General features: G+C 43.4%; 1 protein-coding gene across 5 annotated transcripts in view; it reads left to right on the forward strand.

Moving 5' to 3' along the window:
* The window catches only part of scube1 (signal peptide, CUB domain, EGF-like 1), a 104,837-nt gene that overhangs the window by 27,683 nt on the left and 60,286 nt on the right, over window positions 1-16,868 (forward strand). For all 5 annotated transcript variants that reach the window (XM_074624890.1, XM_074624886.1, XM_074624887.1 and 2 more), the window contains exon 4: window positions 9,580-9,714. In XM_074624890.1, coding sequence (XP_074480991.1) covers window positions 9,580-9,714 — 135 coding nt within the window. The remainder of the gene's footprint in view (window positions 1-9,579; window positions 9,715-16,868) is intronic.

Consider the following 16,868-nt stretch of genomic DNA (forward strand, 5'->3'; position numbering starts at 1 on the left):
GGATATGTTTTGGCATTTGTTAAGTGTTGTAGCTCATTCTTTGAGCCTTTTTGGAGAGATTGAGTGAGAGATTGAGTGCTAAAAGCAGCAGCCAGCGGCGCAGAGAGAGTAGCTGCTGAGTTGTGGATTCACCTTAAGACAGACTAGATAGAAAGCAGAGTTTAAAGACGCCCTGCCGGCAGAATTCAACTGTCCCTCATCACACAAACAAGGGGCCAAAGATATTAAATGACAACACTATTAAAAACCCATCCCTGTGTTGAGCTTCCAACTCGCCTCCGTGGTTTCTATTGGATGAGAAAAAAGGTTTAAACGTTAGCCGCACTGTAATAAAGTAATGTTTTACAGAAGTTAAACTGTCGGTAATCACAGACCTGATGAAAACAGCATTTGTTTTTACACCACGATGCCAAACATCCCAAATGTTCTGTTCTGTTTTAGCTTCCAGATTTAATTTGGCACATCAGTATTCTTTCTGTGAAATTAAAAAGAGAGATCAGCCTGTAAAACTTTTACTTCATGACGAGGCTTTATGACTGACTGAAAGATCCTCTACGGGGTGTCATCATAGCACTTGTGCTCACTGGCTCATTACTAATGGAATGCAGATATGGGAGTGACTGATAGAAACAGCTTTACAACAGTAGGAATCACACGTCTGGTTAAAACAGGGTTTAACCCAGTTTAAATACTTAATTAAAAGGTTACATAATGTAGGTCTAATCCTGACTGTAGGTTCAGAGCTACTTCCTGGTTAAATGTGCAGAAATTACCTACTTAATTCATATTTGGTTCTTTGTAAATAGAGTAAATATATAGTGTGTCATGAGAGTTAAAACACATCGACTGTTTATAAGAAGTAGACGTAGTCACCGTGAGGCCACCTGTTGGTTTGTGGACTACGGTTTTGAAGCCTCGTGTTTGGCATTTTGGCCGTATTTTGGCCGTCGCCATCTTTGCTGTACTTCGACACGAAGAAGAGGAGCAGCAACGGTCCTGTCGGGGATTTTTTCACAACAATGACCCACTAGCTGTGCATTATCCCGCTTATTACACGGCTACTTACAGAAGAAATCAATATTTAGACACAAAAACGGTCCTCCAGAGTCCGACATCAGAGCTGCGCCCATAGCAACGGTCTGTTATTCCTAGCAACAGTCTGTTATACGTAGCAACGGTCTGCTATACATAGCAACGGTCTGTTATACACAGCTACGGTCTGTTATACATAGCAATGGTCTGTTATACTTATACATAGCAACGGTCTGTTATACATAGCAACGGTCTGCTATACATAGCAACGGTCTGCTATACATAGCAACGGTCTGCTATACATAGCAACGGTCTACTATACATAGCAACGGTCTGCTATACATAGCAACGGTCTGTTATACATAGCAACGGTCTACTATACATAGCAACGGTCTGCTATACATAGCAATGGTCTGTTATACTTATACATAGCAACGGTCTGTTATACATAGCAACGGTCTGTTATACATAGCAACGGTCTGCTATACATAGCAACGGTCTGCTATACATAGCAACGGTCTACTATACATAGCAACGGTCTACTATACATAGCAACGGTCAGCTATACATAGCAACGGTCTGCTATACATAGCAACGGTCTGTTATACATAGCAACGGTCTGCTATACATAACAATGGTCTGTTATACATAGCAACGGTCTGTTATGCATAGTAACGGATTGTTATACATAGCAACGGTCTGTTATACATAGCAACGGTCTGCTATACATAACAATGGTCTGTTATACATAGCAATGGTCTGCTATACATAACAATGGTCTGTTATACATAGCAACGGTCTGTTATAGAGAAATTACAGACCGCAGAACGCCGTGATTGACAAATCAGAATCAAGTATTCAACACAGCCGTGTAATAAATATTTTTAACAGTCATCTTGAATTAAATTTGTTCTGGTGGAGATGTCATGTAATGCTACTGTTTGCCTTTTCTGAAATAAAAAGAAAAGAAAAGGACAGTAGCAGTTTAGAAAATCTAAATTTGGGAAGCCATGACAGCTGGATAATGAAGCATGAGATGATGCGATAAAAAAAAGAGAATATAAAAAAACACCTCAGACACACATACTCACATGTCCATATGTGCTTTAGAACAGTCGTTGCTTGCTGCAATCACTCCTCCTGTTCATTCTAGCTGTAGCTGTAACATGCTTCCAATGGAAGTGATGAAGTTTAATCTGAAGTTAAACTGAGGCAGCAGGTCGAGCTTTAGCCGTGGCGGTGACCTCAGAGTCCAGACATCATCACACATCGGAGCTGCTGCGTAAAAATCAGATCATACTGAGAGACATGATGGAAACAACTATAAAAACCAAACCGTGGTTGTTAAAGAAACAAGTCATTTGCCAGTTTTCCATGTTGGAGCAGCGGGTCGGAGTGTCTCTGTAATTGTGTCTGACATGTTTTGTGTTGTTTATTTCCTGCCGGCTTGTCTTTAAATGAGCCCTGACTCGTCTGCAGCCCGTTAGCTCGCCGGTTAGCCGCCGTGTGTTGTGGTTAAGTGAAGAGAAGGGCCGTGAAGTTATAGAGGGATTTCACCACACGTGTTTGTGCCGCTATAATTCAAACGCTGCCAACCTGCTCTTTACGGCCCGGCGGGAGGAAGTCGGGCCCACGTCTGACTCCAACCCAGAGACCGCCTTTATTGGATGTTCATCCTTAATGAACTGCTGCTAATTAAAACCGGGTTACTCAGTTCAAACGAGGCAGTAAAGCGTGAAATCAGACACAAGATCCGTGTGATCGCAATCAAAGCCAGTCCAGGTCGAGCTCCGCTTTGTTTCTGCTCCTTTCTACCTTCCTTTCTCTTCCTTTATTCTACTCCTTTCTTCATTCCTCCCCCTCTCGCCATCTGTATCTCCTTCCTCTTTACTTTTTATCACAGCTCCATTCTTTCTTTCCCCTCATCTGTTCTTTCTTAATCATTCCTTCTTTTCTTTCCTCCGTTGCTTCATTTCTTCACTTATTTCTTCCTTTCTTTCTTCTTCATTCCCTCCCTTCATCCTTTCCTTCCATCCTGCCTTATGTCCTTCTTTCCTTCATTCTGTTTCCAGTATTTCCTTTTTTATTTGCATCCTTCTTTTCTTCTTTCATTCACTTCCTCTCCTCTCCTTTCTTGTTTATTTTCCTTTCCTCTCCTCTCTCCTCTTGTTTCCTCTCCTCCTCTATTCTCCTCTCCTCTCCTTTTCCTCTCCTCTCCTCTCTTATTTCCTCTCCTCCTCTCTTCTCCTCTCCTCGTCTCTTATTCCCTCTCCTCTATTCTCCTCTCCTCTCCTTTTCCTCTCCTCTCTACTCTTCTTTCCTCTTCTCTCCTCTCTTCTCTTATTTCCTCTCATCCTCTCTTCTCCTCTCCTCTCTGTTTTCTTCTCCTCTCTTCTCTCGTTTCCTCTCCTCTCCTCTCTTGTTTCCTCTCCTCTCCCCCTCTCCTCTCCTCCTCTCATCCTCTGTCGTCTCCTCTGAGAGGTGATGAGGTTCTGCTCTATTTGATGATTTATTTTGGAGCGTCTGCGTTAGAACAGACTGATGGAGGAGTCGGACCCCTCTCTCTCTCTTTTTATTACTGTATCCTTCTTCTCCTTTCTGTCTTTCTCCCTTTGTCTCACATTGTCTCCCTGTCCTTATCTCTTTGTCTCTCTCTTTGCTTTCCCCGTCATGCTCCACCTGTTTTTCCATCCACCTCTCTCTGAGTATTTTTCTCTTCTTCCTCTCTTCTGCTCTGTTATCCTCCTCCTCCTGTCTGTCTGCTGACCTCGGACTAACTTTCATCTAATTATCTTAATAGCTGTCTGGTGTCCTTTTCCCTTTCTCTCCTTCTCTCCCATCACATTTTAAATCTATTTGTCAGACGGATCGCTGGATGTTTTTATTAGACTCAACCATCATCAGGTAACAGGCTGACCGGTCCGTGTGTTTATGTGGACGGTGTAAAGAACATACCGTTAAAATGGGCGCTGTATGGTATTTGTCTCTTCTCGGTATAATGAAAGTTGCATCAGGCAGAGCTCGGAGGAGAAAACCTGATGGATAGTTGTTGGATGTTGGATCTCAGTGTGGACAGAGCGATGGGTCTGAGCTGCGTCTGAAAACTCTGACAGGCCGAGCAGCTTTTTCTACTAAATCTGTCACACACACACTTCAGATGGGTCTGCTTGCTTGACCTCGCCTACGCCTCCAAGAACACTGATGCAAGAACTGAGAGCACCTGAGCCTTTCTTTCAGAGCAGTACAAATATATTATCTTCTAGATATTTTAAGATGCTTTATAGGAGCAACGGGAGATCAAGATTAATCCTCCATTTGTAGTGTATATCCATAGTCAGTGTATTACATACAGTAACTTAGATGGCGGTTAGCATATAACGGCTTCAGTTCCCCGTTGGTAAGGGCTGTCTGACGGCGACGTAAAGCGGTGAAAATATTCTTAAATATGATGTACAGTGTTATATAACGTACGATTTTTTTTTTTCGCTGCTCCCGTCCACTAGCCTCTATTTTGCCGTCAGACGGCCCTTTCCGACGAGGAACTGAAGCCGTTATATATTGCTCTTTTCAAAGCCACCAGACTCCATTGACGAAAACAGTAATTTTTTCGCAATATATTGAATCATAACCTCTGTATCATGACACGTATCGTATTGACAGATTCTTGCCAATACACAGCCCTAACGTTGAATCAGCTGGTGCTAGCATTCACATTATTCATAACCTTATTGATTAGGTTTTTTTGCAAATGGCTGAGTGGGCGTTTCCATTTGAAACCCCTCCCCCACCGGAATAGAACGCAGAAGGAGTCGACTTTTATGAAAAAGTTGCTTCCTGAAGTAGTCAATATTTCAAAAAGAGACAAAACTGGCCTGTTTGTAAGCAAAGAGATGACTCATAGTTTTAATTATGTGGCCTGTATTATGTGGTTTACCCTGATGCCAGCAGTATGTCTGTTTTTGCAAATGTGGGATGTCTAATTTTTAAACAAAATACTTCAATTTCAAACCCCATTAAAAAAAAAAGACTGCTGGCAGAGGAAGGCCAGAGGATTAGGGTTGTATTTCAGGTGATGCGTGTCATGTAGGATCTATATTTAGCCTACTTTGAGAAGATATACGGCGCTACAGATTAGGTAATGCGTTCCTGTGTGTTGACTCATGGATACCGTATCGCCACCGGCCCCTCTGATGCTTTATGTTTACTGTCATCACTAACCGTGGAGGTAAAGAGCGCCCCGTGATGCGTGGTAACCATATAAACAGGTCTTTGAGAGACTGACATGTCGGCCTATTGTCAAACCGCAGGTTAAGCTCCGCTCCAACCTTCGTCTTCACGCCGCCCGTCAACAAGGACCTCAGTGTTTGTTATAATGTCTCACTCCTCAAGTGTCTCATTCAGCAGGAGATTTACCGTATGAATGAGGGGCACACGATCGCACACGCTCCCCCTCTCTCATCCCATTTATTACACGCAGACACACAATTAATACTGGCAGCCTGTGTACACCCGGAGACAGAAAGCGTCTCGTGTCTCGTATGACGAGCTGTCATAACACCGCACGTCAGCCCTGTGGCTCGAATCAGCTGCGACGAGTTCAAAGATGCCGTAAATTAAAATCATATGTCTACTGGTGGTAGCTTCGTGACTCATTAATCATTGCTGGGAATATAATGTCAAGTTTGTCCTCAGAAGACATTTGTTTGCAGTAAGCTTTGGGGTTCAAGTAGCAGCAGAGCTGAACATTTGAAGCTCAGTGCAGTCGGAGAGGAAATTAGCTTCGGTTTAACCCTTCGGATTGACGCTCCTAAAAGCGACAAACAGCTCCGTCTGAAAACAAAATTTTTTGTCCAACTTGTTTGTTTCTCCCTCAAAGTTCACACTCAATTTATTTCTTATTTTTCTCGCACGCTCTGTGCCCCGTCTGTGAAAAACAATAAAGACTTTGTGGCTTTTAATGGACCCAAAGCATGATATTGAGAAACCTCAGAACCTTGTGGTGTTCTGAACGAGACTCGGATGACAAACTACTCTTTAGAAAATTGCAAGAGTGTTGAAAAAAAAGAAAAAGAAATCAGTTTGCGTGAGCGGACAGGAAGTCGCTCCCATCGTGTCCCAGATGCACTGTGTCAACAAGTTAGGGCACTAATTGATTTAAGATTGCGTAATTGTGCTCTGATTAAAGAGCGGTTCCTTTCCTCTTCCTTTTGATTTTGACTTTATTTATTTGGTTTCGGCGTGGACACAGCTGGGCTCAATGTGTGTGTCGATCGTTCGGTGCCCTCTGTGAATGTCTGGTGCGCTTTGCGTCTGTTTATTTTTCCTTTTCCGACGCGTCCTTTTCATTCCACGGCGAGATCTGAGAGGTGGCTGCACAGCGGGGAGTCAGCGGCCGCGGTGTGTCGCAACATGTAACAGACAGGAGGTGGGAGGGGAAGGGGCTGATAAACTGAGGCAAAGTTTGAAAAGCTCACATCCTCTCCACATTAATGAAACACTCTTGACTTGTTTTGAAATTAGGGGCCAAAATGTTTGTTAGTAGTTTCACGATTTCACAAGGCCGTCTTTAAAAAATGTCAGGTGCCCACATGAACACTGAAACAACCTTTTTTCAACTGCAAATTATGCAGTTTGTCAACATCTGTTTTATCTTTTAAAATACAGTTTTAATTTTATTCATCTCAGAGTTTTCATTCACATATCTGGAGGTTAGCATCCTTCCCAACAAGCTAAGATGACATGGTTGATACCAATCAATTCTTTAGGTTTTTCTAGTTTCATATGATACCAGTATCTTCACTCTAGCATTAAGACTGAGCCCGCTACAACCTCTGAAAGACTAGATTAGTGGCCGGGCCCGGCGGCGGGACGTCGGATTGTTAAGAGATTAATAGTTTCTATGATAAAAGGTTGATACTTGACGTCCGTATATCGATAAAATATTGCCACGCAAAATATTGCGATACTACGCTCTAGGTACCCCTCTAGTGTCAGTATTGGATGTGTCAGGAACGGCGTGTCAGTTTCCGCTCATTACATGCATAGTGTCTTTTCAAAATAAACGTCCATGTTCACAGGAAACGTGCAGTTTCTGCTTATTACATGCAGAGTGTCTTTTCAAAATAAACTTCTGTGTTTGCAGGAAACGTTGTATCCGCTCGTTACATGCATACAGTCTCTTTTCAAAATAAAATTCTGTGTCCTTCCTCCATTCCCACCCGCCTTTAGCAGACTTTCGTTGCTCTGACTGTCTAATGAAATCAGTTTTCTAGAGGTCATTTTGAAATGACTTTCTTAACTTTAGCTTCCCCTCCTCACTCGTCACCCCTCTTCTCTCTCCCTTCCCTACTTCTCTTCACCTCCCTCCATCCTCACACCACCCCTCCTCCTCCTCTCTGATGTGTCAAGCACATCCACGTTGTGTCTAAACAAAATTTTACGCAAGTTTACACAAGCACAATCAAACAAAACAGAGAGGCTCCGGGCGAAACTTGCAAAATGGCCCCATGGCCTGTGTTTATGCAGACAGTTTGGCAGAGATCAATTGGACTTGGAGATGTCTACATTTCTTCTCTCTCTCTCTCTCTCTCTCTCTCTCTCTCTCTCGCTCTCTCTCTCTCTCTCTCTCTCTCTCTCTCTCTCTCTTTCTCTCTCTCTCTCCAATCCAGCCTGAAAATTAAATGCATCAGTCATATTAATGACATCTGTTAAACCATGAGATTTGCTTAAAACAGTGTAAGGAAGTGAAATGAAAACAAAGCCCAGAGTTCAGCGAGGACACTCATACAGCAGTATATTTACACAGGAACTGGAGGTTTACGGGTGTTTGAGTCCAAGACAGATTGAAGTCAGCTTTTAAGTTTTGATTGCGCTCTCGTTCAGGGTCCATTCAGTGAAAATGATGGCCTGACAGCTGAGATGATGGGAGCACTTTGAATGGATTTGTGGGCAAGCTTTGCAGTTACCAGGATCTGATCCCAGACGTGTCTGCAAAGCGGGGGGGAAGTGTATTGATTTGTAATTTGGTAAATCCCAGACTTTTTGGTATAAGGTTGGAATCTTGGATATGGGTTAGGTGGGGCATGAGCGTAAATCACACCATGACCATAACCCTTAAATCAAATCAAAAACGCTCTGGGAAAACTGGAATTTTGGAACTGGAGCTGTTGGTGCGCCTCCATCCAGGACGGGCTGAATTAAAGTAAACTGCTCACAGAGTTTCATCTGCTTCATGCTGGTGGACTTAGGCTCTGTCTACATGTATACAGATGTTTTTAAAAACAGATATTTTCCTCTCTCCGTCCACACTCGAACGCAAAAGCGACTTCAAACGCTCGCCGTGATATTTACATGTCACTACAAGTGAGATCACAAGTTAAGGGTCAAGGATTTTTGTTACCACCCTTCTCACTCCCATTTACTTCGGCTTCATTACAGTCAGTTCGATAACAGTTATTGTCCTCACTCTGCTGTCATCAACTGTCTCTTTACATGCATAATTATATCCCCGCGACACAACGTAGTCGGGGGTATATAGCGCTCAGCGTGTCCGTCCTTCCGTCTGTCCGAAACTTTCGTTTCTGGAGCAGAACTCGGAAACTATTTAATTTAGGAACTTCAACTTGGGTATGATGGTTACTCTCTCTCCCCTAGCCTTAAGTGGGTCGTAACAGTTGGGGGCTCGTCCGGGATTTTGAAAAAGGGAATTTGGTAAGGCAGAGTTGTTGTGACAGCCGAAGAGTGTGGTTTGTTGGCCCGCGTCAGGCTCGATGTGTATTGAAGTTTGTATGCCTGTTTCTAGCCGTGACGTGAGCAGTAGATGCCCTAAACCGCCCGATGGTAGCCGTTAGATAAAAGTGTGTGTAGGCTCAGGTAGAACAAGCAGCCTCGGTCTTGTCTTTTCTTTCGTCCTTCTCCACAGTGTATCTATGTTTGTGTAACCTGTCTGCAGTGTCTGCTAGGTCAACTTCAGAACCTCAGACTAAACACAATGGAAAGCCATCCACACTCACACACACACACACACACACACACACACTCACTCACACACACACATGGGCAGCGCTGTCTGATCTCTGTTAAAGTCAGTTGAGGGTGTTACATGTTTGCAGTTCACTTCAGCCTCATCAAAATGGCCCATTGGAAATTTACAGGCCTTTCAGCGGCACAGTGGGGCCCTATAAACACACCAGTACGTGCACTCACTCACACACTCTGTAGATGCTCACGGTGGCAGATCGCTGTTACCGCACGGTGCCAGGACTTTGATTTTCAGCCACCTACGGCGCCGGGATCAGACGCTGTTAGGACACCCTGTCTGCCCTCTGTGTGTGTGTGTGTGTGTGTGTGTGTGTGTGTGTGTGTGCGTGCACGCGTGGCCCTCTCACATTCCTGACTCCGGTGTCATCCCTCTCATCGGACATTTCCCGGCACATAAACTTTCATTGACACGTGTTTGTTTATGAGGCCTAATTGGCTGCTATTCCACCATGACTTTATCTCTCTCTCTCTCTCTCTCTCCCCCTCCGTGTCTCTCCATCCTCACAGATGTGGACGAGTGCGTGGACAACAACGGCGGATGCCAGCAAGTGTGTGTCAACACCATGGGGAGCTACGAGTGTCAGTGCACGGACGGCTTCTTCCTCAGCGACAACCAGCATACCTGCATCCACCGCTCCGATGGTGAGGCCGGAACACTGAGTACCGTACTGTGAGAGCTGAGAAACATGCAGAGCTTCAACTCAGGGTTACATAAAGCTACTCCATGCTCCTTGCTCAATCTTTAACTAAACACAGGGATTAGATCGGATAAAATGTTTTGGGTTTTTTGGGGGTAACCGGATCACTTTGCTAGAATGACTTGAGAATATGAACAAGCATTTATTTATTATAGATGGAGGGAATTCATGCGAAGTCATTGGCAGGAATTTGACAGATGTGCAAACTCCCTCTGCTTCTGACTGGATGTGTCACAGACAGTTCAATGCAGACGTTTAGTCTTAATGTGTTGATTTTTCAGACATGTTATTGAGGTAAATATGATCCTACAGGCATGGATGTTAGCAAGCAGCCCAATCGCACAGCACTTTGTGTAATAGTCACGAAATTTGTATTGATTCGTGTACATAGACACAGATTTTAAAAAAAATTCGTACTTAAGCCATGTAATTGTGAACCAGGAAGTATAAAGAGCGGCGAATGCCACGTAGGGAGGAGGTCAGGGTGGATGGGTGGGTCAAAAAAGTCTTTCGCCTAGGAGACCGGTGTCTGTGTCCTGTGTGAAACCGGAAGTCAACGTTGATTCATTTGTCACGTAACTTCCGTACTAAAGTTAAGCCACTTCTAGGGACGTTAATAATTAACTGTTTAACCGTTAACCGACATTAAGCATTTTAAATGATTAACGCTATCGGTTAAAAAGGTTAAAAGAAATGTTAATAATTAATTAAAAAGCTGAGAAAACTCGTCACTTTAAGGAGAAAAGCTGGTCCACCTTAAGAGAGTCTGAGCCGGCGTTACAGATAAAGGAAGTTGGCTCCCGTCTATAGCTCGCTTGAGCGGAGGAGTTGTGGCCTCGTAGCATTTATTCACCCACGAATAAAGTGTACACACACTGTCTGCTATACTTACGTTCACAGCTATAACGCCACCGACAACACACACACGGTCTGTCGGAAACTCGCTGAGGTTACGTCGCACTGACAAACCGTATGTGTGTGACTACGGGGAGCACGAAGCTACCAGCAGAGCTACAGATGCTAATTTATTTTTTTCTGGTAAATTTGTGACTTTAATCTCAGAGAATTTCTGAGTTTTGAGAAAATTTTCTCCTAGACGTCTATGCAGTCGGGCTTCTTTTTGCAGCCAGAGGAGTCGCCCTCTGCTGGCTGTTAAAAAGAATGCAGGTTTAAGGCACTTCTGCATTGGCTTCACTTCTCAGACCCGGAGGTTGCCGTCTGGGTTGATCCAACCTTGCAAAGTGAAGTGATATGATTCCTTGACAAAAAATACAAGTATTATTACTATATTTTCCTCGTAAATTTGTGATTTTTTTTCCTTGTAAATTCACCACTTTAATCTCAAAGAATACCCAAGTTTTATCTTGGAAATTCAGTTTTTTTCTCTGAATTTTACCCCCCTCCTCTGGCTCTGTACTTTTTATTTATTTATTTTTTAATACGCTGCCATAGGTTCACATCCCACACACTACATTCATGTTTTTCCTCAGTCTGTAGTGAGACAGACACATTTGCTATCCAGAGGACTGTAAAACGGTTTGATCCCTTACATGTTGATCCTTTTGAACATGAAGCTACTTCAGTCTTGAAAAGAATCGCCCCTCGTTTTACATCCCTGCTTTTTGCGCCTCCTAAAAAGTAATCTCCCTTGTGCGTGACCCCGTGACAGGCTTTCTGGATCACAAGGAGACGTGGGATTAGAGGGCACTGACATCACGCCTCTGGCTCGGTCAGTCGCCCCTCCACGCCCACCAGTGGCACATTGGGTTCCTTAAAAATCGTTTGACCCCACTACCCTGGCATCCCCGACCCGTTACGCCTGTCACGTTTAATTTATGGGCTCAATCTGCGGCGGCGAGGGGTGCTGAAGGAGCGGCGATCATGAGGTGAGGAAGGGTGGCCTCCTCCTCCTCCTTCCCTCTACGCTCACACACACCAAGCACAATGCTCACATGCATGCGGCCGTGAATGGGGACAGTGTGGCCGCGGAGTTCAAAGACGGACGAGAGGACGGTCGTCTTTGCGATGGCACAAAAAAGGATGGAGGAATGCGGCGAGGGTGAGATCAAATACAGGAAGAGGCTGCTACAGAGTGACCTCTCCTTTATCCTCGGCCTCTCTTCCCCCCCGGCTGCTCCTCGCAGCGTGAAGGCGTGTTAGGGAGCCAGTGTCAGGATGTGACTTAGAGGATTCTCTGTGGAGACATTCAGAGAAAGAGGTGAAAGAGATGCAGAAATAGAAGTGTGTTTGCTCACTGGAAAACCCCATAAACCAGCATGTGAATATATCTTCCTCTCTCTCTTCTCTCCTTTAAAACTATTTCCAAAGGTTTGGTTCTCACTTTGTACGGTGGACTAGACACCACAGAATGACACCACAAATTAAAAATGCTAATTGAATTACCAAATCCAATTTTTCACAGAAAAAAAAGGTCTCTAAATTCCATATTCTTCAAAAAACTCTCTATATTTTCTCGATGAGAGCAGCGACTGTGTCAACATGTGTAATTCCCGCTCCTGTCAGAGGGATGTTCACGGTAAACAAACAGTGAAGATGCTTGTGGTATATTGCCGTTGCCGTGCTCTGGCAGGCTGTTCTGAGCCTGTAAACCACCACCACACAGCCCCCTCCACCCCCCCACCCCGTCCACAGATCCTCAATCAGACACTTGTCTCCTGTCCTTCTCCTGCAGCAGGAATAGCAGCAGCATCCCGGCGTCCCACAGGAATCTCCTTCCACACGGTTTTTTTCCATCGTAATCCCCCGCTTCTCTCCCTCCTTCATCTTGTCTCTTTTCATTCACTTCTCTTTATTTCATCTTAAACCAGACTGTGGATCAATCAGACAACATATGGAGCGTCACAGACATTACGTTTTGATCTTGGTTTGACTTATTTATATGTAGTTATTAGAGCTGTCAAAAGTTAACGCAATAATAACACATTAATGCAAATTCATTTTAACGCCGCTAATTTCTTTGACGCATCAACGCAACTTGCAATTTTTAGGTTGTAGCGGCTCAGTTTTAAAGCTAGAGTGAAGATACTGGTATCATATGAAACTAGAAAATCTAATGAATCCATCGGTACCAACCATGTCATACTAGCTTGTCATGAAGGAGGTTAAATAACGCTCCAAACTTACACTACATTTTGGCGAGGAAAAGCTGTCATGGCCATTTTTGCAGGGGTCCCTTGACCTCTGACCTCCAGATAGGTGAATGTAAATGGGTTCTATGGGTACCCACGAGTCTCCCCTTTACAGACATGCCCACTTTATGATAACCACATGCAGTTTTGGGGCAAGTCATAGTCAAGTCAGCACACTGACACACTGACAGCTGTTGTTGCCTGTTGGGCTGCAGTTTGCCATGTTATGATTTGAGCATATTGTTTTATGCTTAATGCAGTACCTGTGAGGGTTTCTGGACAATATCTGTCATTGTTTTGTGTTGTTAATTGATTTCCAAATATTAATAGATACATATTTTTTCATAAAGCAGCATATTTGTCCACTCTCATGTTGATTAGAGTATTAAATACTTGACAAATCTCCCTTTAAGGTTCATTTTGAACAGTTAAAAAACATGCAATTAATCACGATTAACTATGGACAATCATGCGACTAATCGTGATCAAATAATTGAGATAATTGATTGATTAACGTATCCTGTACTGACTGAAATGTAAACACATCTGTGTATAAATGCTACGGTTAGAGTTAGTGACGTAGAATAAAAACACCAAGAAAGACCACTAATGGTGGATGGGCCCTACAAACACCAGACTTTTAACCAGGAGTAAGTTATGATGCTTGTCACATGTTCTTTAGTGACGTTTGTGATGTGTTTTCCATAGTTGTGTCACGTTGTGTTTGTATAGTATTTTACTTAGTTTCTGTATTTAATGAAGCCCAACCATGATGTATTTTCTTAACCTAACTAAGTGTTTTTTCTTGCCTGAACCCGAGTCAGTGGCAGCGTGGTCACTGAGCAACTAATAGAGGGCAGAGGTGCTGTCTAATCTTTCCTTCACTCAGCTCTGTGTACGCTGATGTGTGCAGCAGGCCTCCTCCTGTAGCTGAAACTCGCCACCACATTCTTGTCCCATCTTTTCCCTGTGTGGTTTGACCTCATCGTGCTCATCTACCAACAACCTGTGGAGAGCTAAATTAAATAGTTGTATGTAAATGAGGTGCATAATCCTGGCACGTGACAGCCGGTCTGCTGAAGACGTTTAACAGGAAATATAAGATAAGAAAAGCCTTTATTGATCCCCAGAGATCATTCGCTGTTAATCTCACCTTGACGTGGCGAAGGGATTTCTGGGCTACAACCAGCTTCTAAAGTTATAGTCCCGTAGATACAAATGATCACACAGCTGTTTTGTGTGTGTTAGATTGTTGCGTTGTGTATGGTAAGTGTCAGCTCGCGGCTCATTTCTTTTTCTCGCTGACACTCGCCTGGAGGCTAATAAAGCTTAGCAACAATTGTTTGTTCCATTATGTTGTGTTTCCACTCTGTTGTGCTGCTTCACAGCTCTCGTCTGAAGCACATCCAGGCGATAAACCTGGAAGACTTTTGGCCCCGCAGAGCTCCCAATCTGGAGCTATCGCAAGTCAAATGTGTCCTGATCTGTCATGATGTGGGAGGTGCTATGACCACATGAGTCAGGTATGGCCCAACACGGGCCCGACGGTGACATGCATGTATAATGGAGAAGCTTGGGATCTCTAAAACGGAGGATCTGGCTTGTCAATGAAAGTTTTGGGTTACCTGCCGCTCCTTGAAACAGGATAGAAATGTGTGCTGAGTTTGTGCCATCGATAATTGTAGTGTAGGTCTAAGAGTACGTCTCATTTAAAGCAAACTCCTGCGAGTGATTTGCAGCTGCAGTGCAGAGGTTGATTAGTTGCAGTATTAGATATCAAATTGATGTCTCATGAGTTGACCAGGTCTGTCTCTCCATGTCTGATTTATTAATTGTACCTTTTGAACAACGTATCCCAGCCGCCCAAAACAGAGTGAAAAACAATACGCTTGTAAATTCTTCTCGGAGCTCAACACCAAAAAATTCCTGGCAAAGTTGGAGTTGGCAGTAAGTTGGGAATTTTTAAACACCATCTCAAGCTGGACGCCATGCCTGGCGCTCCGAGGGAATGTTTGGGTCGCAGGAGTCTCTGTGAACTCGTGGAACACGATGACTGTGGCGATTCTTGAAAGTGGACTGTGGGGCAAGAAAAATAAACCGTTTTGATCAGAAAACAACGGAGAAAGAATCCTGATATTGTGGATCAACTTCATTCCGGAAAAAAATAACTTCGCTTTTCACGTTGCGTTTAAGTACTCAAACAAACAACAGTTTGACGTGCAAATTAATGGCATGAAACAAACACCCCCCTCCGCTATGTAAAGGCCTTAAAGCAAAGTCTATATAGCATTCGTGAGCAGTTTATAAACATTTAATAAATGGTTTATAACAAACTATAATGTAAGCAGATATATAGACAATTTAAAGTGTTTATTGATATTCAATATTTGCCAGGATTCATGTCTATGAGGACATATTTTATATTATTACAACTGTGTTTCACTATGTTGTCATTTATAATCTACAGGAGGAGTTATTGACAAATACTGCTTACAACCACATTATAGTGTGTGGCAACCATTCATATATTGCTTATGAATGCTAAACGGGGGGGGACATAAAGTACATTTGTTATTTGAAATGACGACATAGCTCACATATAATATCTATATACAGTATGCTATGTGTTTAGAGAGAGAGAGGAAGGCAAAGAGAGCAAAGGATTGTGGGAGCATGGGATGGGGGGGGGAGTTGTGAGCGTTGGGGGGGGGGGAGAAAGAGAAAAATAAACAGAGAGAGACAAACATGGTGGAGTGGACCGATGGAAGCTGCATGCGTTTATTTGGAGTTGTGTGAGGAGAGGAAGCAGACGGAGGCTGAGGCTGCTGCCACACACACACACACACACACACACACACACACACACACACACACCTATAGACACAGATGCATAGACATGCATTCATGCACAAAAAAACTCCCACAGTCGCCCCGACGTGCACGTACACTCTCCCCGCGAAGGAGGAATTCTCACTTTAAACAAACCGAAGCAGGAAATTGGAGGTACGGTGGAGCTTCTAAATGACGGCCCAGAGGGCATGTGGGAACTCTTTAAGTACAGGGAGCTCTGTCTACCTGGCTGTTATCATCATCAATTACAAAACAGCATCAAAAGCCAGGAACACTTCACCTGTCATATAGAACCCAAACACTCAGAGCTCTGTGTGTCTGTCGGATACTGTAAATGCTCGCCAGTTGTTATTCAAGAAACCTCTAATGTGTGTCGAAGCACGTCATTAGATGGAGCGTTCAGGTTTAATCTGTAGTGGTTTGTTATACTCTCATAATGTATCATTGTAAAGGCCCTATACTGTAGGTATTAGTAGGAAGTAGAGCTGTCAATCGATTCAAATATATAATCATGATTAATCGCATGATTGTCCATAGTTAATAACGATTCATTGCAAATTGATCGCACATTTTTTATCTGTTCAAAATGTCCCTTAAAGGGAGATTTTTTAACACTAGACCATGGGACAAAGTTGAATCATACACTTCTAGGGACTTTTACTTTTGAAAATATCTAAATGAATCCAGTAAAAATGTTTGATTTCCAGCATGTATGTAGTCCGAAATGTCCTGAAGTCAAATATATCAGGCATTATTTATTATCCAGAAACCCAAAAATCAAAGAATAAAGACATTTATATCACAAATTAATTTATAAAGGACAACATAATGAAATACATTGCAAAGCGTTCAATTATCCTAAATGGGATCAATAAAGTACATCTCCTCGAAGACCTATAGGGAAATATATTACATGCAGTCAATGAGCTCTGACCCCGAATGAAGCCGGTATTATCCTGTCGACGTGAACTCTCCTCGATACAACGACAGGCCGATCACACACAAACATATATACCCCTGGGTCATCAGAGCGTGGCGGGGGGATGCTGAAAGTGACTAATGCTTTCCTTCCCAAACACCCTCTCTTCCTTCATTTATA

This window comes from Sebastes fasciatus, chromosome 23 (assembly GCF_043250625.1).
Source record: "Sebastes fasciatus isolate fSebFas1 chromosome 23, fSebFas1.pri, whole genome shotgun sequence".
Taxonomy (NCBI): Eukaryota; Metazoa; Chordata; class Actinopteri; order Perciformes; family Sebastidae; genus Sebastes; species Sebastes fasciatus.